This window comes from Telopea speciosissima, chromosome 9, assembly GCF_018873765.1.
Source record: "Telopea speciosissima isolate NSW1024214 ecotype Mountain lineage chromosome 9, Tspe_v1, whole genome shotgun sequence".
NCBI classification, from domain to species: Eukaryota; Viridiplantae; Streptophyta; class Magnoliopsida; order Proteales; family Proteaceae; genus Telopea; species Telopea speciosissima.
Window position 1 is genome coordinate 14,452,050 of NC_057924.1, and position 24,921 is coordinate 14,476,970.

At 42.6% G+C, this 24,921-nt stretch overlaps 1 protein-coding gene across 1 annotated transcript in view; it reads right to left on the reverse strand.

Moving 5' to 3' along the window:
- LOC122640662 (V-type proton ATPase subunit H-like) overlaps nucleotides 1–24,921 on the reverse strand; it is a 49,007-nt gene that overhangs the window by 16,353 nt on the left and 7,733 nt on the right. The window contains exons 5-9 of the mRNA XM_043833889.1: nucleotides 19,840–19,907; nucleotides 19,605–19,719; nucleotides 17,754–17,915; nucleotides 16,185–16,310; nucleotides 15,737–15,862 (exon numbers count right to left, since the gene is read on the reverse strand). Of these exons, the coding sequence (XP_043689824.1) occupies nucleotides 15,737–15,862; nucleotides 16,185–16,310; nucleotides 17,754–17,915; nucleotides 19,605–19,719; nucleotides 19,840–19,907 (597 nt within the window). The remainder of the gene's footprint in view (nucleotides 1–15,736; nucleotides 15,863–16,184; nucleotides 16,311–17,753; nucleotides 17,916–19,604; nucleotides 19,720–19,839; nucleotides 19,908–24,921) is intronic.

The window sequence follows — 24,921 nt, forward strand, 5'->3', positions numbered from 1 at the left end:
GAGGAATCTCGAAAGGCACATCTTCACTACAACTCTCCCCCTGAAGAGGTGGCAAAGAATAGTAAGAAAGGGACTCATGGAAAATAACATCCATACTAACCATGGTCCGGCGGGAAGGGGGATGGTAACACTTGTAACCTTTCTGGGTCGGAGAACAACCCAAGAAAATACAACGAAGTCCCCGAAGTTCCAGTTTGCCAGGAGATCTAGTATCCCTAGCATAACACACACAACCAAAGACCTTGGGTGGCACAATAAAGGAGGAATTTCCCATTAAAACATCAGAGGGGCTACGAGAGTTAAGAACCCTAGAGGGCAGCCTATTGATGAGATAGGCGGCAGTGAGTACCGCATCCCCCCAATATTGAGATAGGACATTCCTCGCAAACATCAAAGCCCTGGCCATCTCTAGCAAGTGGCGATTTTTCCTTTCTGCCACACCATTCTGGGCAGGGGTATCAACACAACTAGCTTAATGAAGGATGCCATGGTCAGCCAAATATTTTTGAAATTGTGACTCAGTAAACTCTGTTCCATTATCACTTCTCAATACTTTGAGAATAGCCTAGAACTGAGTTTGAATCATCTTATGAAAATGCTGAAAACATGTAAAAACTTGATTTTTTGTATGCAAAAGATATACCCATGTATGCCTAGAATGACAATCAATGAAAGAAACAAACCATCAGTGGCCAGAAAGAGAAGGTTTATGACTAGGGCCCCAAACATCAGAATGCACCAAATTAAAACAAAAAAAACTCCTTTTATTAGAAACTGAATAATTTGAACGTGTCTGTTTGGCCAGAACACAAGCCTCACAAAAAAAGTCATCCTTAGTACGAAGGGTGACCAGACTAGGAAATAAATGAGCTAAGATTCCTAAAGGGGGGTGACCTAACCTAGAGTGCCATTGGTAGAGTTCAGAAGAGACCATGGAGTTCTGGTGTAGTGGAAAATGTAATGGTCGTCGAGAGAAGCGACCGTCATCAAGCAGATACAACCCACCGTGCACTTTACCCAATCCAATCGCCTTCCCAGACTCCAGATCCTGAAACACACAATGAGAAGGAAAAAAAGTAACTTTGCAGTTAAGTTCACGAGTAATACTACTCATGGAAAGAAGGTTAGTAGTAAAATTAGGAATTTGCAAAACAGAAGTCAAGGGAAGAGAGGAAGTGCAGTTGATGATTCCCTTTCCAGATATGGAAGAAAGAGAACCATCAGCCACTTTGACCTTATCTTTCCCAGAAGTGGGAGAGTATTTATGAAACAAGTTAGAGGAACCGGTCATATGATCTGTAGCTCCAGAATCTATGATCCAAGGATGGGAAGCTACAGAGGCACAATGACCGCCAAATGGAATACATGACCGGGCAAAGTGTGAACCTGAAGGAACAGAAGAATTAGCAGTAGCTGATGTAGTAGAGGCAGCGGAAGACCTTAGCATACGTAGCAATGCCTGTAGATCCTCCTGGGATAGACCAGGGTCAGTAACAGGGGCTGCAGTAATAGTCTCAGTCTGATGAGCCTTGGTCTTTGTCTTATTCTTGGTCTTGGCAGCCCTTTCTGCTTCAAAATCAGCTGGTTTCCCATGAAGTTTCCAGCACTTCTCTTTGGTGTGATAGGGTTTGTGAAAGTGCTCACAAACAACATTCCCTATAGCAGAATCACCAAGAGAAGCAATGCCACTAGGAGCAGGAGTGGCAGGGGCAGCAGCCTTGAGAGCTAATCTGTCTATAATAGGAGGGTGCAACATATCAGCCCTCCGATTCTCCTCAAAAGACACCAATGCATATGATTGTTCAAGTGTGGGAAAAGGCTTATGGCCCAACACCTAAACACGGATCTGATCATACTCCACATTCAAACCAGCCAAAAAGTCATAGACTCTGATCTTATCCACGTGCTTCTTATAGGAAGCAATATCAGCCACTGTAGTAGGGTGAAAGTCTGAGAAATGGTCCAACTGTTGCCACAGACTGCGGAGAGTAGCATAGTATTTTGACACTGAAAGGTCTCCCTGAGTGGTGTGAAGGACCTTCTTCCGGATTTCATATACTTGGGCATCATTGCCAAGCTGCCTATATGTCTCCTTGCATGCAGCCCAAATCTGAGAGACAGTGTCCAGAAGAAGAAAGTTATGCTGTAAATCTGAAGTCATAGAGCCTATCAGATAAGACATCAGAACACCATTATTGGCAAGCCACTTTTCCTGAGCAGGCCCTTGTTCAGTAGGCATAACACAAGTGCCATTAATATGACTGGTGAGACCACGGCCTGCAATAGCAAAAGAGGCAGATCTGGACCATAGAAGATAATTCGAGCCATCCAGTTTAATAGGATTTGGTGGGAAGCTGTGGTACTCAATCTTGCTGTGACCATCATGAAGTGACTGGTCTGAAGTGGCTAAAGAAGTGATCGAATCCCCCATAATGGAAGCAAATTAAACCAAAACTATCCTCAAATTAAAGGCTGAATCACCTCTCCAAAAATCAGAACTAGCAGCACAAGAAGAACCCTATATCGATATTTGCAAGGTTTTGGAAAAAAATCTGAATTGTGGAAATCAATAAAGGGACAAGAGAGGGATAAAACTGCAGGTAAATAGCAGCAACTGAAGTCGATTGACCCTGTATAATGGAGAAAATAACCTGCAGAAATATAGGTCCAATAGGCAGCAGCAGCCCCCAAGATCAATGGATGTCAGGGATTTGAAAAAACACCTGTGATGGTATATCGATCTTAGAGAGGTCTTCAAAACTGAACTGTGAAGGCCCAAATTCCAGTCGAGTGTGTCCTTGTAAGTGTAGAAGTAGCCCTGCAGAAGTAGAGCCAAAGTGTAGCAGCAACAAGCAGCCCCACACCCAAAGTCGACAATTGTCAGGGTTTTGGAAAAAACCCTGAAGATGGAGATCGATTGGGAGTGGAGGTCTTCAATGAAGGAGGATATATATGCTGAATAGATGCTGGAAAGGGTGCTGAAGAAGCTCCAATAAGGGAAGAACAGCCTGCAATAATGGTAGGGGCTGATCTTCTAAAAAAACTTGAAGACTTCAAAATCGCAGGTAGAGTCCAGCAGCTATCGAGCAGGAATTGATCATCGAGAAAACATAAAAAAGAGGTTGGGAGGGGTAGCACCTAAGTCATACGACCACCTCTTGTAGTGCTGCCCTTAGGAAAAAGGGAGAAAAAGGGAAAAACGATGGAGGAGAGAAGAAGGAGAAAAAAAAAAAATCGATGGGGTTGGTCCCTAATTCGAAATCAGCTCTGATACCATGTTGAGAGATTTAAAATTAGGGAAAGGCTTGGATGATTTGAGTCACCCCAAGCCCCTCTTTATTTTTAAGAGTAATAAAAGAATAAACATATGTACATGAGCAATGTGGGACTAAACCACATACAAACAACTAAACAAATAAAGAGGAAAAAAGTCCAGAATACCCCCCATGGTATTCTGGCCCATATCTAACAATAACAGAATAGGAAAAGGATAATAAATGAGGGGCAAAATTGCAAAATAGAAACTAACAAAAGAAACTGAAAATAGAAGAGATCGATAGGATAGAAAAGGTTGAAATAAAGAAAATCTGATCTCTTAAAATGTTGATCAGAAAACCATGAAACTCAGGTCCAGTCCTCTGGTGTGTCTGATCTATCCATGAGGAAGGATAATCAGAAATCTCACCAAAGCTTTGAGACGTAATTATATGGACTTGTGAATTGATAACTAATTATCACAACAGATAGACCTAAGTAATAACAACTCAAATAACAAATATGAAGTTGATCCGATTACTGATTAAGAAGTTAAGACTAATTTAAGCATCACTGCTCAAGCAATGGCGTGCCTCAGGAGCTGTCTTCACCTACCTCCTCAACTGTGGCATTTTCATCTTCAGGTTCTCCGTTGACGCTGACAAATCTCGTGCCTTGGAAGGAGGCCCATGGCTGGTTGGAAAGAAGCCAATCTTCCTCCGGCAGTGGGACCAACGCTCCTCCCTCAGCAGAATTGACCTCAAGACCATTCCCATCTGGGTTAACTTGCCTGGTCTTCCCTTTCACTACTGGTGTGCCTCGGGTCTCAGTATTGTTGGCTCAACCATTGGCAACCCTCTCTTCTCGGACAAGCGCACGAAGAAGATGGATCGCCTCTCTTTTGCTCGCATCTGTGTAGAAGTCTCAGCAGATGTGCCACCTCCTGAGTTTGTCACCATACAAGAAGAAGGTGACCACTCTTTCTTGCAGAGGGTTAGCTATGAATGGCTGCCCCACTACTGCTCCGTTTGCAAGACCTTCGGCCATCCTTCGAAGCAGTGTCTCCCCAGCCCCCCTGACCCTACTCTGGAGAATTCGACGGCAGTCCCTGCGGCAGATATCCAAAACCATCGTTGCAGCTCCCCTGTCTCCAACGACCACTGCGAAGGTTTGCCTGATGGCACAGATGCAGGCTAGCTTCCAGTGGTGGCAGTGGAAGTAGATATGGTTGACGACGAAGAAGATGTTGTAGCCTTGACTCTGGCTGAGATCCAAACTTTGGCGAAACCTGCGGTGGAACAGGAAGATCACTCGCACCCTTCTCGTGGCCGGAAAAAAGTCAGAAATCGTCGCCGGAAAAAAACCAGGGATATTGGCGAAAGCCCCTGCCATGGCGTGTCTCTCGATGCCCACCTACCTCGCCAAATCTTAGAGGTTGACCACAACAGATTTGCGCTTCTGCAAACCCTCGATCTGGGTGATGATGGTGACACTACATCCCTGCCGACTCCTCTCGATAGCTGCCTGCATGGAGATACTAAGCGACAGGCTCCCCTTGATCTTGTCAAGGCCTTGTCCTGCTTACCCCCTCCTTTTGGCTCTCCAAACCTTGCTTTCTCCCCTGACAACCTAAATCTTTCACCCTTTTACGCTAAAAACCCATCCCCTTGTACGGACCACCTTTCTACCATACCCCCCCACCTGTCCACATACCCCCTTTTGTCCCCTCTAATCTACGTACCCCCCCCCCCAGATCCGACCCATCAACCCTCATCTTTAACCCCTCTGTCCCATCTAAAAACACTAACCCGTCTTACCCGACTCATCAACCCTCATTCCACTTAACTCAACCCATACACCCTGACCCGTCAACCCAACCCACCCACCCAGACCTTTTAACTTACCCTTCTTTAGCCAAAACACCTTGGCCGAACCAGCTCAGACCTGAACCAGGATTTTCGGCTGGTTCCTCCCAGCACACCTTGCACGCCGCCTCCCCCTCCTCCCCCCTGGTTTGCTATCCTCCTCTTCGGGAATATCGTTTGAGGCCCCGCAGTGTCCCCCCTGGGTCTCGGGTTAGCTCCACTACTGGTTGGTTGCCCCCTCCTTTCCCTTTCCCATGATCCCTTGGACCATTTGGAATGTCCGTGGCCTCAACGGCCCCGGCCAAACAGGCTAAGATTCGTGACCGCATTAAAACCTCTAAATCCTCCCTTTGTTGCCTCCTTGAAACGAAGGTTCTTGAACCCAACTCCTCCCGCATTGCTCAATCCCTTGTCCCTTCTTGGTCTCTTCTCTCCAATTACTCCCATTCTCCTAATGGCTGCATCTAGGTCCTGTGGGATCCCTCTAAACTCCATATCATGGTCTCCTCTGCCTTCCCTCAATTCCTCCACCTCAGCATCTCTGATCACCAGCATAACTGTTAGCTATATGGCCAGAATACCGTGGGGGCATTCTGGTCCTCTTTCTTTTGTTATTTTATTTCTTTCGTACATGTGGTTTAGTCCCACATTGCTAATGTACAATTGTTTCATTCTTCATTATGATTATAAATAAAGATGTGCTTGGGATGACTAAATCATCCAAGCATTCATTCTCTAATCCTATTCTGTTAACATGGTATCAAAGCAGAATTCGAATTAGGGACCCTCCCTTCTCTTCCTTTCTCGATTTCAGCCTCCTCCCCTCTCATTCGCAAGTTTTTTTTCTTCTCCTTTCCCCTTGTTCTTCATTCACCCCTATTAAGGCAGCACTGATGAGGTGATCAATAGATCCAGTGGCTGCCCTCCATTACCTCATTCTATGATCAAGTTATTTGATCGATAGGGACAATTTCAGCTCCAGTTGCTGCTTGCGATATTTGAAGATTCTGTTTTTTCTGTGGACTGCTCTCACTCCCTTCCAAGGAAGCAATCTACATCATTAAAGACTCAAGAACTGCAGCAGTATTTACTATTCTGGATTAGTTCCTATCCCCACCAAGTTTGAAGACATCCTAGATCGATTATTCTTCCACCAAATCAGGGTTTTTTCAAAACCCTGAGCATTATCGATCTAGGGTTTGCAGGTTCTTGTTGCGGCTGATATTTGGCAGAGTGATTCAGCATTACTAGAGCACCACTCGATCCTAGTTTCAGCTCCATCTGCTGTGATTTTGCTCTTCTTCTTCCCTACATCGATCTCATCAATTTCAGGGTTTTTTCCAAAACCCTGTAAAAATCGATCTAAGGGATTTACTTAGCTACTGTTGCTGATTTTTGGAGACCATTGTTCTACCACTACCAGCAGGCTCTCCTCCAATTTTCAGCCCTTAACTTGGAGGATTTCTTGGGTTTTTCTTCACAACAGCCCCCTTCTGCGATTTGGGCTTCTCTAATGTCTTCATGGGTGGCTCTGTAGATTCGACTGCTATTTCTGTTGGTGATGGAACCAGCAAGCCAGATTATCACACTTTTTCTCCAAATCCAATCAAGTTGGATGGCAGTAATTATTTGCTTTGGTCTAGGTCTGCATCCTTTGCCATTGCTGGTCGTGGCCTTACGGGTCATATTAGGGGCACTACTGTTATGCCCACTGAGGTTGGAGCTGCTCAAGACAAGTGGCTTGCCAACAATGGAGTTCTTATTTCCTACCTAATTGGTTCTATGACTACAGATCTGCAGCACAATTTTCTTCTCCTTGACACAGCCTCGGAAATTTGGGCTGCTTGCAAGGAAACTTACGGACAGCTTGGCAATGATGCCCAGGTTTATGAACTCAGGAAGAAGGTCCTTCACACTACTCAGGGGGAGTTGACAGTCTCCAAGTACTATGCTACTTTGCACAGCCTTTGGCACCAACTGGACCACTTTTCTGACTTTCACCCAAGTACAGCTGCTGATATTACTTCTTACAAACAACATATGGACAAGATCAGAGTCTATGATTTTTTGGCAGGTTTGAATGTCGAGTATGATCAGATTCGGGTTCAGGTGTTGGGTCACAAGCCATTTCCCACACTTGAACAGTCCTATGCCCTGGTCTCCTCTGAAGAAAACCGTAGGGCTGCCATGTTGCACCCTCCTATTACTGACAGATTGACAGTCCAGGCTGCTGCCCCTGCCACTCTTGCGCCTAGTGGCACTGCTTCTCTTGGTGATTCTACTACTGGGTCTGTTGTTTGTGAGTACTGTCACAAACCTTACCACACCAAGGAGAAGTGCTGGAAACTTCATGGGAAACCGGCTGACTTTGAAGTTAAAAGGGCTGCCAAGACCAAGACAAAGACTCCAAGGCCCATTAGACTGAGACTGTTACTGCGGCCCCTGCTACTGACCCTGGTCTATCCCAGGATGATCTACAAGCACTCCTTCGTATGCTGAGGCCTTCCGCTGCTGCTGCCTCTACTACGTCAGCTACTGCCAATTCTTTTGCTACTTCAGGTTCCCACTTTGCCCGGTCAGGTATTCCATTTGGGGGTCATTGTGCTTCTGTAGCTTCACATCCTTGGATCATAGATTTTGGGGCTACAGATCATATGACCGGTTCCTCTGGTTTGTTTCATAGATATTCTCCCACTTCTGGGAAAGACAAGGTCAAGGCTGATGATTCCCTTTCTTCTATATCTGGAAAACGAATCATCAACTCCATTTCCTCTCTTCCATTAACTTTTGTTTTGCATATTCCTAATTTTACTACTAGCCTTCTTTCCATTAGTAGTGTTACTGGTGATCTTAACTGCAAAGTCACTTTCTTTCCTTCTCATTGTGTGTTTCAGGATCTGGACTCTGGGAGGACGATTGGATTGGGTAAAGTGCACGGTGGGCTGTACCTGCTTGATGATGGTCGCTTCTCTCCACCACCATTGCCTTCTCCACTACACCAGAACTCCATGGTCTCTTCTGAACTCTACTAATGGCACTCTAGGTTAGGTCACCCCCCTTTAGGAATTTTAGCACATTTATTTCCTAATTTGGTCACCCTTCGTACTAAGGATGACTTTTTTTGTGAGGCGTGTGTTCTGGCCAAACAAACACGTTCAAATTATCCTATTTTAAATAAAAGGAGTTCTTCTTGCTTTCAATTAGTGCACTCTGATGTTTAGGGCCCTAATCGTAAACCCTCTATTTCTAGTCATCGGTGGTTTGTCTCTTTCATTGATTGTCATTCTAGGAACACATGGGTGTATCTTTTGCACACAAAGAATCAGGTTTTTTCATGTTTTCAGCACTTTCATAAAATGGTCCAAACTCAGTTCCAGGCTACTCTCAAAATATTGAGAAGTGATAATGGGACAAAGTATAAAGAATCACAATTTCAAAAATATTTGGCTGACCATGGAATCATTCATCAAACTAGTTGTGTTGATACCCCTGCTCAGAATGGTGTGGCAAAAAGGAAAAACTGCCACTTGATAGAAATGGCCAGAGCTTTGATGTTTGCGAAAAATGTCCCGTCTCAATATTAGGGGGATGTGGTTCTTACGGCGGCCTATCTTATCAATAGGCTGCCCTTTAGGGTGCTTAACTCCCGTAGCCCCTCTGATATTTTGATTGGTAATTCCTCCTTTATTGTGCCTCCTAAGGTGTTTGGTTGTGTGTGTTATGCTAGAGATACCAAATCTCCAGGCAAACTTGAACCTTGGGGGCTCCGTTATATTTTCTTGGGTTATTCTCCAACCCAGAAAGGCTATAAATGCTACCATCCCCCTTCCCGCCGTACCGTGGTTAGTATGGATGTTATTTTCCATGAGTCCATTTCTTATTATTCTTCTCCACCTCTTCAAGGGGAGAGTGCTAGTGAAGATGTGGCTTTCGAAATTCCTTTACCTGAGGTGCCTCTGGCTGCTGCCCAACCATCTTTACCACCCTCGGCTGCTGTCCAGCCCCCTTTACCACCCACGGCTGCTGCCTAGCCCTTTTTGGATGCTTCCCATCCAACTTTGGATGCTACCCATCCTACTTTGGAGACTGCCCAACAACCTCTGGCTGTTCCTCTCTCACCTAATGGGAATCCTTTACAGGGGGAGACCATAGAAAATAGTGTTGTTAATATTCCTATTTAGAGGGAGCTGACTCCAGTCCAGAGAACTATTGGTGAATTTCAGAAGAGAATTGACAACTCCAACATGATCACCTATACAAGGGGCAGATCCACCAGAGGGCAGTTGCATCCCACTGTAGCACCAGTACCCATCCAATGGTCGGCTCCAGACACAGATCCTACATCTCCTGGTAATCCATCTCCTTCCGACCTACCTATTGCACTTCGCAAAGGTACTAGGACTTGCACTTTACATCCCATATCTCATTTTGTTTCTTATAACTCTCTTTCTCCCTCTTTTCGTGCATTTGTATCTTCTCTTTCCTCTATCTCAATTCCTAGAAATTGGCAGGAAGCATCTACAGATGGAAAGTGGCAGGCAGCAATGTTGGAAGAAATGAGAGCACTACACAAAAATAATACGTGGGATCTTGTGGCTCTTCCACCAGGGAAAAAACCAGTGGGATGTAGATGGGTCTTCGTGGTTAAACAAAAAGCTGATGGCTCGATGGATAGATATAAGGCACGTCTGGTTGCAAAGGGGTTCACTCAAACTTATGGAGTTGACTATCAGGAGACCTTTACACCAGTGGCAAAGCTCAACACCGTCAGGGTGTTATCTTGTGCTGCGAATCTTGGGTGGGATCTTCAACAGTTAGATGTCAAAAATGCCTTCCTCCATGGAGAGCTTGAGGAGGAGGTATATATGGACATTCCACCAGGTTTTTCTGATGATAGGACTATGGGCAGGATTTGTAAATTGAAGTGTGCCCTTTATGGTTTGAAGCAGTCACCTAGGGCCTGGTTTGGTAGATTTCATAAGGCTATGATTTCAGTAGGTTACAAGCAGAGCAATACTGATCACACTTTGTTTATCAGACAGCTTGGTAACAAGGTTACTCTTCTCATAGTCTATGTGGATGGTATTGTAGTCACGGGTAATGATGATGCTGCAATCAGGGATTTGAAAATTCTTCTTGGTCGTGAGTTTGAGGTCAAAGATCTTGGTCCCCTAAAATATTTTCTAGGGATAGAAGTTGCTCGATCTTCAAAGGGCATCTTTCTTTCTCAAAGAAAATATGTCCTTGATCTATTGACTGAGACAGGGCTACTTGGCTGTCATCCTTCAGATACTCCTATGGAAGCTACTACAAAACTTAGGGAGAAAGAGGGTGAGCCTGTTGACAAGGGTGTTTATCAGCGGTTAGTGGGCAAACTAATCTACCTTTCTCACACATGCCCTGACATTGCAGTTGTTGTAAGTTTGGTGAGTCAGTTCATGCATGATCCCTATTCCTCTCATATAGAAGCAGTCCGTTGTATTTTAAGGTATTTGAAGTCTGCTCCGGGAAAGGGAATCCTTCTATCTCCCAATGGTCACTTGAAGATTGAAGCCTATACTGATGCCAATTGGGCTGGTTCTCCTGACAGGAAATCTATATCTGGCTACTGTTCCTTTGTGGGTGGGAACCTTGTCACATGGCGTAGCAAAAAGCAGAATGTTGTGGCAAGGTCTAGGTGCTGAAGCCGAGTTCCGCGCAATGGCACAAGGAATTTGTGAACTTCTGTGGCTTAGAGGATTATTGCAGGATATTGGTGTTGTTGTCCATCTTCCTATGCGGCTTTATTGTCACAATAAAGCCTCCATTAGCATTGCTCATAACCTTATCCAGCATGATCATACAAAACACATAGAGGTTGACCGTCATTTCATCAAGGAGAAGCTTGAAGCCGGCCTCATTTGTGTTCCCTTTGTGAAGTCCACTGATCAACTGGCTGATGTGTTCACTAAGGGGCTGAGTAGCAAGCTGTTTCATCCTATCTTAGTCAAGTTGGGCATGCATGATATATATGCACCAACTTGAGGGGGAGTGTTAGCTATATGGTCAGAATGGGTATTCTGGTCCTCTTTCTTTTGTTATTTTATTTATTTCGTACATGTGGTTTAGTCTCACATTGCTAATGTACAATTGTTTCATTCTTCATTATGATTATAAATAAAGATGTGCTTGGGATGACTAAATCATCCAAGCATTCATTCTCTAATCCTATTCTGTTAACAATAACCATCTCTTCTTTTTCACCCTGGTTTACGCCTTCAATCATCCTCTGCATCGTCTCCCTCTCTAGGACGACATCTACTCCATCTCCCTGTCCATTGGCTCCACCCCATGGGGCATTGGTGGCGACTTCAATGTCGTCCGTTACAGCCATGAAAAGCTGGGTGGTTCCCCTATCGACCTCCCAGCAGTCGAAGCCTTTAATTCTTGTCTTGAGCGTGCTGGTCTCAATGATCTTAAATGATCTGGTGTTGAGCTTACTTGACACAATAAGCGATCCGGCCCTGACAAAATAGCTTGTAAGCTTGACCGTGTCCTTGTCAACGACCATTGGCTCTCCTCCCTCCCTTCCTCTTATGCTGTTTTTGACCTTCCCGGCCTCTCTGACCACTCCCCCATATCTCTCTTTGTTCTCCCCTATCTCTTCTTCGGTCCCAAGCCCTTCAGGTACTTTGATATGTGGTCCTCCCATGATGGTTTCCTCCCCATTGTTCAGGCGGCTTAGGCTATCCCTGTTCACTCCTTTTCCTCTCCCCTCCTTGCCTTCTCTTTAAAGCTCAAAAATGTCAAATCCGCCCTCAAGTCTTGGAACTCCTCCACTTTTGGAAACATCTCCTCCCATGTCTCCTCTTGTCGCGACTCCCTCTCTTCCATCCAGCACTGCCTCCAGTCAGACCCCCTCAACCCCTCCCTTGTTGAAGATGAGATCCTCGCCGCCTCTGAGCTAGCCTCCGCTCTCTCTCAAGAGGAGAGCTTCCTCAAACAAAAATCTCAGATCAAATGGCTTGAGCTAGGTGACTCGAACTCTGCTTTCTTCCACCGGTCCCTTAAAGCCAGAACCAACTTCAATTTCATCCTCTCCCTCACCTCCTTCGAGGGAGAGATTCTCTCCTCTGTTGACGCCATCAAGTCCGAAGCTGTGTCTTACTTCAATGGCATCTTTAACCCCATCTCCCCCTCCCAACCTCTATTCCCAGATGACCTCATTAACAAATTCGTCCCTCTAAATCTCTTTAACTCTCTCTGCTCCATCCCCTCTAACGATGAAATCGTCTCTGCTGTTCGATCTCATAAGACTAGCAAAGCGCCTGGCCCTGATGGCTTCAGCATGGGGTTCTTCACCACTTGTTGGGACATCATTAGCCCTAAGCTTACTGGCGCCATCAAAAGTTTCTTCTTCAACCCCCATCAGATCACTAACATCAACCACACCTTCTTCTGCCTCATTCCCAAATCCCCTGGAGCCTCCTCCATGTCTGACTTCAGACCCATCTCCCTCTGCAACCTCCTTTACAAATTCATTGCCAAAATCCTTGCCAATCGCCTCCAACTTGTCATTGACTCCCTGGTTAGCTCCAACCAATCTGCCTTCATTTCTGGGAGAAGCATCTCGGATAACATCATCCTTTGCCAGGAAATGGTCCGTGGGTTTCACTGAAAGTCCATTTCCCCCTCTGCCCTTTTGAAGATTGACATCCACAAGGCTTTTGACTCCATTCGATGGGACTTTATTTCCCAAGTCCTCCTTAAGATGGCCTTTCCCCCCCCCCCACCTTTGTCACCTGGATCCATTTCTGTATTTCCACCCCCCGCTTCTCTATTCTCCTCAATGGCAGCCCCGCCAGCTACTTCTCCTCCTCTGTTGGTATCCGCCAGGGTTGTCCTCTCTCCCCCTTCCTCTTTTGCCTTTCCCTTGAGGTCCTATCTCGCAGTATCCAATCTAAAACTGACCTCCATCTCATCTCCCCCATCCCCAAATGCAAACCAACCAGGCTGACCCACCTTGCTTTTGCCGACGACCTCATGATCTTCTCTAAGGCTGACCCAACCTCCCTCGTATCCATTATGACTTCCCTTCACCTTTTCCAGGGGCTCTCTGGTCTCCGCATTAACCTCCTTAAATCCCAAATCTTCTTAGCCGGAATCCCTGACGCCTCCATTGAGTCCCTTCTAGCCATCACTGGGTTTTCCCCGGGCACCCTCCCTGCTCGTTACCTTGGCCTTCCCCTCATCCCTGCCAGACTTTCAGCCCATCATTGTAACCCTATCCTTGACCTCCTCCGCAAGAAACTTCAGCTTTGGAAAGCCAAACTCTTATCCTACGCAGGCCGTCTCGAGCTCACTAGATCGGTTCTCCAATCCTGCTACATCTATTGGAGCGGTGTTTTTGGCCTTCCCAAAGCTACCATAAAGGCTGCTGAGACTATTATGTGTACTTTCCTTTGGAAAGGTGTGGACTCTACTAGGTTTCTTCATCCCATGAGATGGTCCTCTATATGCCTTCCCAAAGCAGAAGGGGGTCTCGGTCTTAGAAGGATCAAAGATATCAACATGGCCGGTTCCATCAAGCTGCTTTGGAAGCTTCTCACCAACAAAACCAGTATCTGGACTTCCTGGGTGTATGCTGGGCTTCTCCGCAGAGATTCTATTTGGACAGTTAGCCCTGCACCTGACTCCTCTTGGATTTGGCGCAGAATTCTTCTGGTGCGGCACATTGCCAGGGGCGCTATATCTTGCAGGATTGACGAGGGGCTTCAGACCTACCTCTGGCTTGACCACTGGCACCCTTCAGGTGTCCTTGCCTCCATTGTCAGTCCACGTGTCATATATGCTTCGGGCTTGGACAGATTAGCTCTTATGGCTTCCATTATTACCAGAGGCAATTGGTCCCCTCCCCCCTCCCCCCTCCCCTTGATGACCTCTGGAGCTCCCTTCCCCCCATTCCCCCTGGCCACAGAGGCAGAGGCGACACCACTATATGGCTCCCATCCCCATCAGGCATCTTCAGCTCCCACTCCGCTTGGGACATGGTCAGACATAGAGGGGCTACCTGTCCATGGCATAAAGTGGTTTGGTTTAAAGGGCACATCCTCCGTCAGAGTTTCACTGCTTGGCGTGCCATGGCAGGCTGCCTCCCCACCCAGGCCTTTCTCATCCATCGCCACATGCAAGTCTCTCCCAGCTGCTGTCTCTGTTGGAATGGACATGAAGACACAGACCATTTGTTCTTCTCTTGTCCTTTTGCAGCCTCCATCTGGAACCAGGTTCTCCAGCACTGCTGGCCGGCTCGAAGAAGGCCGCTCCCCCTCTCTAGGGAATGGGTTTGGATTGATATGACCTTTGGAAGGAACTCGATTTGCAACATGGTGGGCAAGCTTGCCTTTTGTGCTACCATCTCCCACATTTGGATGGAACGAAATCTTAGAAGATGGACTTCCAAATCCTGCTCTTTCGATGGGATTTGGAAGGCCATCTTATTCGATGTTTCTTCTAAAGTGTGCTCCCTTCCCCCGGGTAGGGTCTTGGATACCCCAAGGAATAGGCTTATTGTTGTCTCCTGGGGTCTCCCTACCTCCATTTTGCGCTCCAGCTAGTTTCTAGATTCTGTTTTGTTGGCCCTTGGGCTTGTATTTCCCCTCTCTTTTCTTCGTAATTTAAATTATTATTCGCCCAAAAAACAAAAGACTAATTTAAGCTAGCTGAAACTAAATAAAAAACAGGGGTGTGCCCCCAAGTACTAGATGGGTCAGAAGACTCAGAACTATAACCTGGATGGATGAAGAAACAAACAGAAAATAAAAAGGAGGGAAAACAAGTTTCACTCGCAATTCAGATCCTTCGAGCCCACCAAGGGAGAACCTTGAGTATCCACTCAGTGGGCTATGAGTCCACACAGCACACAATTGAAGACAACTGGAAATCTCTGTTGCACAAAACGTAGTCGAGGCCCTCAGCCAATATATAGACTTGAGACTAGATTCACTTTGATCCTTAACAACAACTGGGGATCCCAACTAGCAACAGAAAAACTCTAAAACAGAGCTACCGCCAGCCTATAGGACTCTCCTAATACTTCCAGGAATCAGGGGGGAAAACTTCTGGAATCAAAAGGCAATACATATTATGACCAACTAACATTATGACTGTCTAAAATTGGGGAAAAAAAATTTGACAAGACAAAAAACCAAACTGGACAGAACACAGAATACCCATTGGGACTAGAAATATGAGCTTGCTAGCTCCTCCTTTCTTTCCTGCAGCTGCATTACCTTTGCTTAATCTTACAAGTGATAAAGATGCTAGTTATCCCAGATGCTTTTTCCACATCATCTTTAAAATGTATCACAATTAGAATAAAAAATAAGAAGATGAAACATTATTTTTACTTATGATTTTCAAATAGCTGGATTTTTTCTTCCAGTAAAAGATCAATAGTCCCTGGAGAAAATCTCTAAAATCATGGCCAAAACCAATGAAATCGGCACATCAATATGTAACAACTAACCAAAGAAAGATAAGTCACAACTTCTCTTCTTTCATCCACCAAAATCTCCAGTTAAAACAAATGAATGAAAGAATAGTGAAGGAAAAACTTTACAAAGTTCACAACTTCTCACCTCATCACTCCATGCTTGCGCCTTCAGATTTTGTACAATTTGGGGTAATCCTAGGTCAACCATTTGAGCCCCGAATGTTCCTTTTGAATGCAAGTTTTTAAGGGTTAAGACAACAACCCTCACAACCTACAAAAATTTAACCAAATCAAGCTAACAATATTAGTAGCAAAAATACTTTTGAAAACATTCTCACAAGAGGGAAAAATCAAAATCGAAAGATAGAACTCGGGGCTGGGTGGGAAATCAATGGAGCTTGTTTTCAATTGGGTAAGGAAATTTGGAAATAACTGTCCCAATATGCACAGAAAGGGAACTAAGAACAAAAGAGAAATATGAGAAACTATCACTTCTCCAACAAACTGAACTTGATAGTAGTTAATGATATATAAAGATTACCATGTCGCAAATGCAAATGAATCTCAACATATAAGCAAAGACCACAACTTACCTTCTCTTTAGTCGAACCTTTAACGACCTCTAATAGACGTGGCAGGGTCCTAGAAGTTGCCAAGTATTCCACCGCAGGTTCATAGTAGGACAAGAGCCATACACAAAGGCATGTTTCATAAAGGAGCTGCCAAGAAATATCAATGAAAAGGGGAAAAAGCATGTCAATTAAGAATAAATGAATAACTAAGCATGAGGGAGATGGTGATCCAGCTGGGCCTCCGCTAGAAGCCCTTCCAGCTTTCTCATCTTTTCTACCACATGGGTTAATTTTCAGACCAATTTGACATTGCAAAAAAAGAGTGTATTTTGCATAAAGAACTGGGTCCATTAATAAAATAAGAGGAAAAGCATCATGCATGGTGGGCCATATGGTTGAGATCTGCTAGGGTTTCAACTAAAGTCAATCCATGAGAAATTTGGTCCTAACTTTGAACTACATCAGGCTATGCTTTGGGTTGGGCTCTATTATAGCTCAACCCAGCCCCGATCAAGTTGTACTACTAAGATGGGCCACCTGGTGGTCCACCGGATAATTCTCCGTCTATCCAATGATTAAAATGACCAGATGATCAGTTCACACATAGAAATGAGCAAGACAGCTGGAAAGGGATCTGGCGGTGCCTCATCCTACGACCTTTTACTAGCAGAAGTAACAATAAGAAACATTTGTTAGTTTTTCCATGACTCATATGCATATAAGGGTATAAATTACTGAACACACCGACAGACCATCCCTTTGTTCACGCATGGGTTGACTAATACAAGTTTCAGCAACAGCTTGCATTGAGGTTGGAAATGTTCCAACCCTCTGAATCTGATTCTAAATCTATGCCAGGTTTGGGAATTTTCACTCAACCCATGTCTGATCCTAGAATGTTTTATCAAGTGGAGTATGGTTCATCCAAGTATCCAACACCTTCCACAATTTGTGTCAAGATTAATAATGTAACTGAATTTTCTCAACAAAATTGGACAAGTAGAGAAAAGCGAAAAAACTTCTTTCTATTCAGAATGTAAGCTGGATACAAGGAGAATTCGAAGCCCTTAAATAGAGAGGCTTGCTTACAGAAAAAGAAAACAAAAGTTCGAAATTCAATTTCAAAACTTCGGCGGGCTGTTTCGCCTTCAAATCGCGCCAAAACAGCCAAAAACATGCATACTTCAGCGCCAAAGGGGCTGACCCTAAAAGAGCTCGACGAGATCTTTGATAGTTTGATTTGATATATAATTCGCCCTATATTGCTTAATACCTCCGACCAGTCCGGGTGGACTTCTGCTGGTCCAACTGGCTCAAGAACTAATCCGATATCTCCTCTACATCAAATGATGACCTAGGAACAACGCTGCTTTATTAACACGGATATAGGCAATCTCTAGGCAACCATTCCTCATGAATTTCAAAACTTTAGTCTTCACGGCATGTTTGAAATACTTTTCATTCCAACCTACATAAGGACACCAACTCTCTCTAGACTTTAATTTCTTTTTTTCTTTTAAATTAAGTTCAAAGAACCTTCCTTATCCATCCAAATTATTTATAAGGAAAAAAAAATTAACATTAGATCACCTGGATAGATTGCTGAGTCGATGCTGGAGAAATCAAGGGAACGAGGAGCTTAACCCCATCTGCTTGAACAAAAGAAGATCTGACCAATGGTTCCTTCAGCAAAGTTGCTAGGCAACTGATAGCAGTTGGAACGCCACGAGTAGGATGGGAAGGCTTCTTCAGCTGCAGAAAAAATGTATTATCAAACAAAAAGTGAAAGAGATATATTGTCAAACCAAACCATCATACCCAATTAAGAATGTTATCACAGTAAAGGCAACCCCTAGGAAATTCTATCAGAGATGGACCTGTCCTAAGAATACTCTTGCTCTTATCACAACTTATAAATGTGCTAGAAGCTTATGGAACAGTTTCCTACTGTTACGTCGTCACCAATGGTTAAAGAAATGCTGGAATCACTTTTTTTCAGGGGGGTGGGGGGGTAGGGGTGGGGAGGTGGGGTCATGCTTCCTCTGGACCTAATGCTGGCCAAAGTGTTTAATATTTGTGATTCTTCTGGGCTTATCATTGAGCAGATTGCAGAGGGATGAGATGGATTGACCATTCTATGAATTAAGAATTGATCATCAGGAAGTCATAGGTAATATATCTTTTTCTTGTAGTTTGAACCTCTGATCGGATGCTACTATTTGGTTGGGCATCTCACCTGCTTTCTTTTTACCAATATATTTTATTGGACAATCTGAATAAAAGAGACGGGAACACTCTGCTGCATTGAAAAACTAGTTGAGTTTATTGATGAAGAATGAAGAAAAGAAAAAAATGAGTGACCCCAAACCAAACAAATATCTGAAATATTTGAAATATATCTCCCATATCATTCATTCCCCTTAAATATGATGACAAAAACAATGTTAAAAAAAACTGCTACCTATTGTCATGAACACAGTGCCCGAGCCCATCTATCAGATTGAACTAGTCAACTTCCATTTTTTTTACTCAATAAAATCAGAAACTCAATCCAACTAAACAAAGCTGTAACCCAATAAATCGGGTGAAAAACGCCTGCACTCCACTTCAAAAAATCTGCAACATTTTTGTGAGACTTTACGAGTAACTCTGATTCCAGAAGTCAGGCTTCTGAAGAAAAAACTGAATAATCTATCTTCTCAAACATAATGGGAAAACATCTCCTGCGATGGAGACACACATGATTCGATGTGTGATTCACTAAAAATGAAGCAGCAGTGAATGATATCATTATTGCATCTTCATGTTTTAGATTAAAAAACAGTTTCTTTTTTGTGTCCCCCACTTGGAAATGTGCAGGCCCCTATACGGCTATACATGACCAGTTCCCCAAGAAATTTTGAATATTGTTCAATATTGTTTGTGTTCAAGATTAGGAAGGTTTAAGTTTAAATTTTATTATAATCTCCTTTTTGAGCATTATTCAAACAAATTCATTAAGAAAATAAGGAAAACACAAAGATCAAATCTCCCAGAAGTCCTACAAAGACCATCAGTGAGTTAAAAAATAAAAATTCAAACAATATATATCCTTTCAGCACATCAAAGAATCATTCCTATGTGTCATCACAAACGCATTCTGGACATTTAAATATTTATAGCATTTGCATATTGAATCCAACCAAACTTTTTTTTGTTTTTTATAGAGAATCCAACCAAACTTTGTCACAGGTTCTAGCTTTCTTTATTAACATAGTTCAGAGGTGTTTAATCTTTTCATTATAATTTGGAAATAGAGATGAGAAGGCCTTAAGAGGTGACAAGCTGAAGCAACAAAGGACAGAAATTGGCTTTGCAGAAGGACTCTTGAAGATTTTATGCCAACTGAAAGTTTGAGGCAGCTGAACAGAAGAAGCATACAGTTGAGAGAAACAAACTAACCTGCGCACATAGCCATTCCACCAATCTTTTCAAAACATCATCAATAGAATTAAACTTGCTCTTTGAATTTGAGGCTCCATTTTCATACAGACCATTTTGAGTTTTTGGTCTAGCACTATACCACAAAAATAAAACATAAATATCCAAGAAAGAATTATATGAAGGCATCCCTTTTTTGCTTAGTAACGAGACGAATTTGATATCTAACACAAGAGAAATTTAGAATTTTAAGTACCTTACAATCAGAGATAATATCTTACAAGTCTTCTCTTGCATATACCAGTTATCCTTCCAAAGCAATCTGAAAAAGAAAAAAAAAAGCACAGAGAAAAGTGGTTTGAATTAGTTCACAAATTCAAACATAAAAGGAATTAGTTGCACTGATTTCTGATTAGAATTCACAATTTAATGTAATTACACTGATCATAGGGAAACTACCATTATGGAGAACCAATTTGGTTTTATGCCAGGAAGATCCACGACGGAAGCTATTTACCTAATTAGGAGACTTATGGAAAGATATGGAGATTGCAAGAAGGATCTCCATATGGTCTTTATTGACCTAGAAAAAGCTTATGATAAAGTCCCTAGAGAGTTAAGCTGGCAAGTACTAGAGCTGAGAAGTGTTTCAAGAAAATATGTGGACATAATTAAAGATATGCATGATGGAGCGGTGACGAGTGTAAGAACTGTAGGGGGACAAAGTAGTGAATTCCCAATTACAATTGGGTTACATCAAGGATCAGCTTTAAGACCTTATTTGTTTGCGCTTATCAAGGATGATTTAACTAGAGACATTCAAGATGAGGTTCCTTGGTGTATGCTTTTTGTTGATGATATTGTTTTGATGGATGAGACACAAGCAGGGATTAACACCAAATTAGTGTTATCGAGATCAACCTTGGAATCAGAAGGTTTTAAGATAAGCAGAATGAAGACGGAGTATAAGCTGTGTAACTTTGGTTACACTAGGACGAATAATGAGGTGGTGAAACTTGATGAGAGGAAAATTCCGCAGAGTGATTATTTCAGATATCTTGGCTCAATCATAAATAAAGAAGGTGATATAGAGGATATGTTTCACAGAGAATTAAAATAGGATGGATGAAGTGGAGAGATGCGGTCGGAGTGTTGTGTGATTGGCCTATTCCTTTATAACTTACAGGAAAATTTTATAGGACAGTCATATGGCTATGATATATGGTGCGGAATGTTGGGCAGTTAAGAAGCATCATATAGATAAGCTCAGTGTAGCGGAGATGAGAATGTTGAGATAGATGAGTGGAAAAACTAGGAAGGATAAAACTAAAAAATCCAAGATCGCTTAAATCTGATTTATATTGAGGGAGTTATTGATGTAGATCCAAGCCTCCTCAAGTTGAAGAAACCACCCTAAGCATAGGGCCATAGTAGGAGCCTTAGAATTGTTCTATACTTAGTTTATTTTTAAGGTTTTAATTGAACCGGTTCAAATTGGTTGCATCCAATTGGTTCAATTTAAGTTGGTCTAGTTTAAGTGATTTATAGGTGTCTTTTATTTTAAGTTATTAGGGGTAGATAAGTCTTTTAACTCTTTTAAAATTTTAAGTAGTTGTAATTAGGTCCACCCCTCCACGATTTAGTGAGAGAGTGTTTTGTTTAGAATTTAGATTAGGATTTGGCCTATGGCCTTCTATTATTAATATAGAAATCGTGGGAGGCTCCCCCACATTTTAGTTTTGAAAAAAATATTTGTTTCGCTGCTGCTGTTGAGCCCTTTATGAGTTTGCCTTGTGAATAACATCAAGGTGAAGGGTTGTTGGATCTCCAGTGACTCCTTGCATCTTGTAGATCAAGAGGTTCTTCTTCAAAGTTGTCTTCAAGGTTGATACCATTGAAGATCTTCTTAAATTAGTAAGTTATTTACTGTTTCAGCATTCCCATCTTCTTCTTAATCCTCCCACCTAACCCTAATCGGTCCCCATAAACCCTTATTCTTCTAAAATCTGTCCAGCCTTATCCCTCCACTCAAATCCATTCAAACTTCAACCACAGATCCATTACAACCTCTCCTCCACTAGACCTAACCTACAACCCCAACTGTCCATCAAAACCCTAATCCCCTCATTCCCACTAAACCCCAAAAAAAAACCTAAAATACAGAATCATACTTCCAGCCATCCATTTCTCATCAAACTTCAATCGAGTCTTCCCCTCACTGTTTAGGAAACTCGATCCCAAGCCCAACCCCAAAACTCCACTCTAAACCCTAATTTCAACCTACATTCTAAAACCCAAAACCTGAAACCCTAACCCTAAATTCTGAAATTTTTAAATTTTGTTCAAACCTACACTATTAGCTTCTCCTAGACCTGCCCATTAAAACCATATAAGATTTAACCCCATTCTCATTAACCTAACCCTAGATTTGACCCTAAATACCCCAATCTGTCCCAATCGGACAGCACCTTTATGAGGGTCTGATCTACCTGGCTCCTAGTAGGTCTTCTACCTATCTAGGATTACATTAGTTATGTTTCGGTCAAACTTAATTTGGTGTGCGCAAACGCTGTCAAAATCGCTTTGAATGAAAATATTTTTTACATATCAAAACAAATGAATATTTTACCGCAATTTTTTGTTTTTAGAAATGTTTTACCATATTAAGATTTATGTATTTTATAGATTTGAGAAAAACCCCAGCATTTAAAAGTTGAAAATTGCACCTACCGCTGAAAATCCAGTTTTTGTTCTTGAACTGGGGGGGTCGACTTTTATCCTTTTGGAATTTGATTTTTTAACTATTTTATTGGATTCAAATAGGGGTTATTTGCTTAATTACGAATAATATCTTAAGTAAATGAAATAATGATATTTGGCATAAATAAGTGCCTCCTTTCACAACTATGATTCTTAGCACATTGTGCGTACACTAGTAAACTTGGGTTAAAAATCACAAGTACCATTTTGAGTGTTTTTTTTGTGAAACTAGCTCATGCATTGTGTTTAGAATGTAAAAAATAAACTGCATACAAAAAATCGGATAAAAAAAAAAAACATTCTTGGGCCTCGAAACCACCACCTCAAGTTGGCTGAGAAAAAATCCCTGGTTTCGACCATATCTCAGTTTCTGGCTGGTCGAAACTGAGTTTTAGAACTTTGTATGCGGTAGACCCGATACATAATAAGCTACGAGAAAGTCGTTTGAGATGTCATGGCCATGTTTAACGGAGGCCTTTGGATGCTCCAGTACGGAGGAGTGATTTGATTCAGATTCAATGAACTAAAAGAGCCAGGGGTAGACCTAAAATGACCTTAGGAGAATTGGTGAGGAAAGACATGCATAGCTTAGGGCTTGTTTCAAATATGACCTCGAACAGAGCTGATTGGAGGGCAAGGATCCATGTAGCCGACCCCATTTACTTGTGACAAGGCTGAGTTGTTGTTGTACACTGATCATAGGGAAATGGACTAGAAAGAAGAAAGAAAAAGAGGAAGAGAGATTGAACCAAAGGATTACCAAGAAACCAAAAAAATACTGTTGCTAGATAGAGAACAAACTGCCTGAGGACCATCGAATGCAACCTGAGTTCTCAGAACCCTGCTTTTAGGCCGCTATGGGCCCACCGAAGTGAAAGAAACTCAAAATAATATGGACAGTGGCAATTCTGTAAATTATGAGAAAGTCTAGGACCCTGTTTGGTAAAGCAAATGGAAGCTGGGACTAACTGGCAATTGAATTTGAAAGAGGGTCTTTTCTGGAATTCAGAATAGAAAGAATGGAATGATGAAATTCAACTCAAGGAAAGAGGGCTTGTAAATAATAGGAAATGGGTCTTCAATTGCTATATCGAAGAAGACCCTTTCTTAAACCCCACAATGGAAACACGTACAGCAGAGGAGAGGTTCCTCTTTCGGTTGAGAGAACTCTCTCAACTAGAATCCAATTGACCCGAAACTTTAAGAGAAGATTTTTAAATCAATGATCTCTGAAGATCAACCAAACATTAGTCGAAATAACAATCAGATCATGAATAAAAAATTCCAGAATCTAGAAGTAGCGGTAGGAGTAGGACCACATTTGATTTCAGGGAAGTATGTCTCAAGAAGTGATGTGCTCCACTAACCTGTTAGGACAGATTTAGGAAACTAACCCATAGGGACAGAATTGCAGTGATTAAATACTTCGTAAAAACAGAACCAGAATTGAGAGTAATCAAATAACTTGTCATCCAATACAAAACACCCACGCAAGACCTAATATGCTTGCTGGAACTTGAGGAGATGAAGGAAGAAGGAAGAAAAAAAGGAAGTATATGACTTTGGAATCACCACTAGGGGCTGGGGCTGCTTCACCACAGTCCAAGGACAGCCTCACCACTGACCAAAAAAGGGGAAAACCCTATTGCTCAATAACCTCTCAATTTGTGGTAGGCTGTGCCTCCTTTGCAAAATAACTCTAGAAAATTACAACTCTTCTAGAAAGATCTAATTGCTATTACACAAAAATAGCAACTCCGAGATTGCTATTGACTTGGCAACTAAATCTATTACAAAGAACAATTGCCTAGCACAGTTGGTAGAGTGTGGAGCGTAAAAGCTCATCCTACCCAGGAGGTCTTGGGTTCAAGCCTCCTGGTTCCCACCTCCCCTCCCCCCATAGAATAGATAGAGTAGGTACCAATAAAAAATAAATAAATAAATCTATTACAAAATAGAAACTAGAATAAAGGGAACTATCACAATAGAAACTAAAGTAGTAGTAGATCTAATAGAATATTCCAGACAATCTTATTGATAATCTCCTCTCCACGCAAATCACATGGGGCCCACTCAAATCTTCATTCAATCTTCTAGAAGAACATCCACAAGTGCTGGTCGTGGGGATTAATAGAACCATAACCAGGTCTATTTTTGGCATGGTACTAAATCTCGTTTCGTTTCGGTGTTTCGGTCTGACCAAAATTTTCGAGATACCGAAATTTCGTCGAAATCTCGGTCGAAATATGGTATTTTTCTGTGGGTGTAAAATGCCAAAAATGTCCGAGATTTCCGAAATTTCCGAAACGAGATGACCGAAATTTCCAAAATTTCATCGAAATTTCCGAAATATTCGAAATATTGCATTTTTTCATTTCGGACTTGCGTTTCGTTTCGGACAGGTCGAGATACTCGAAATATTCGATATCTCGACCGAAATTTCGCGAGTTTTAGTACTATGATTTTTGGGCCTCGTTTTCTCCTCCTACGCTTGTACTGTTTGAGCCATGCATCAACTCTCCCTGGCTTGAAGAAACTCAGCCTCAAGTTTTAACAAAGGGATCAGCTTGATATGGTG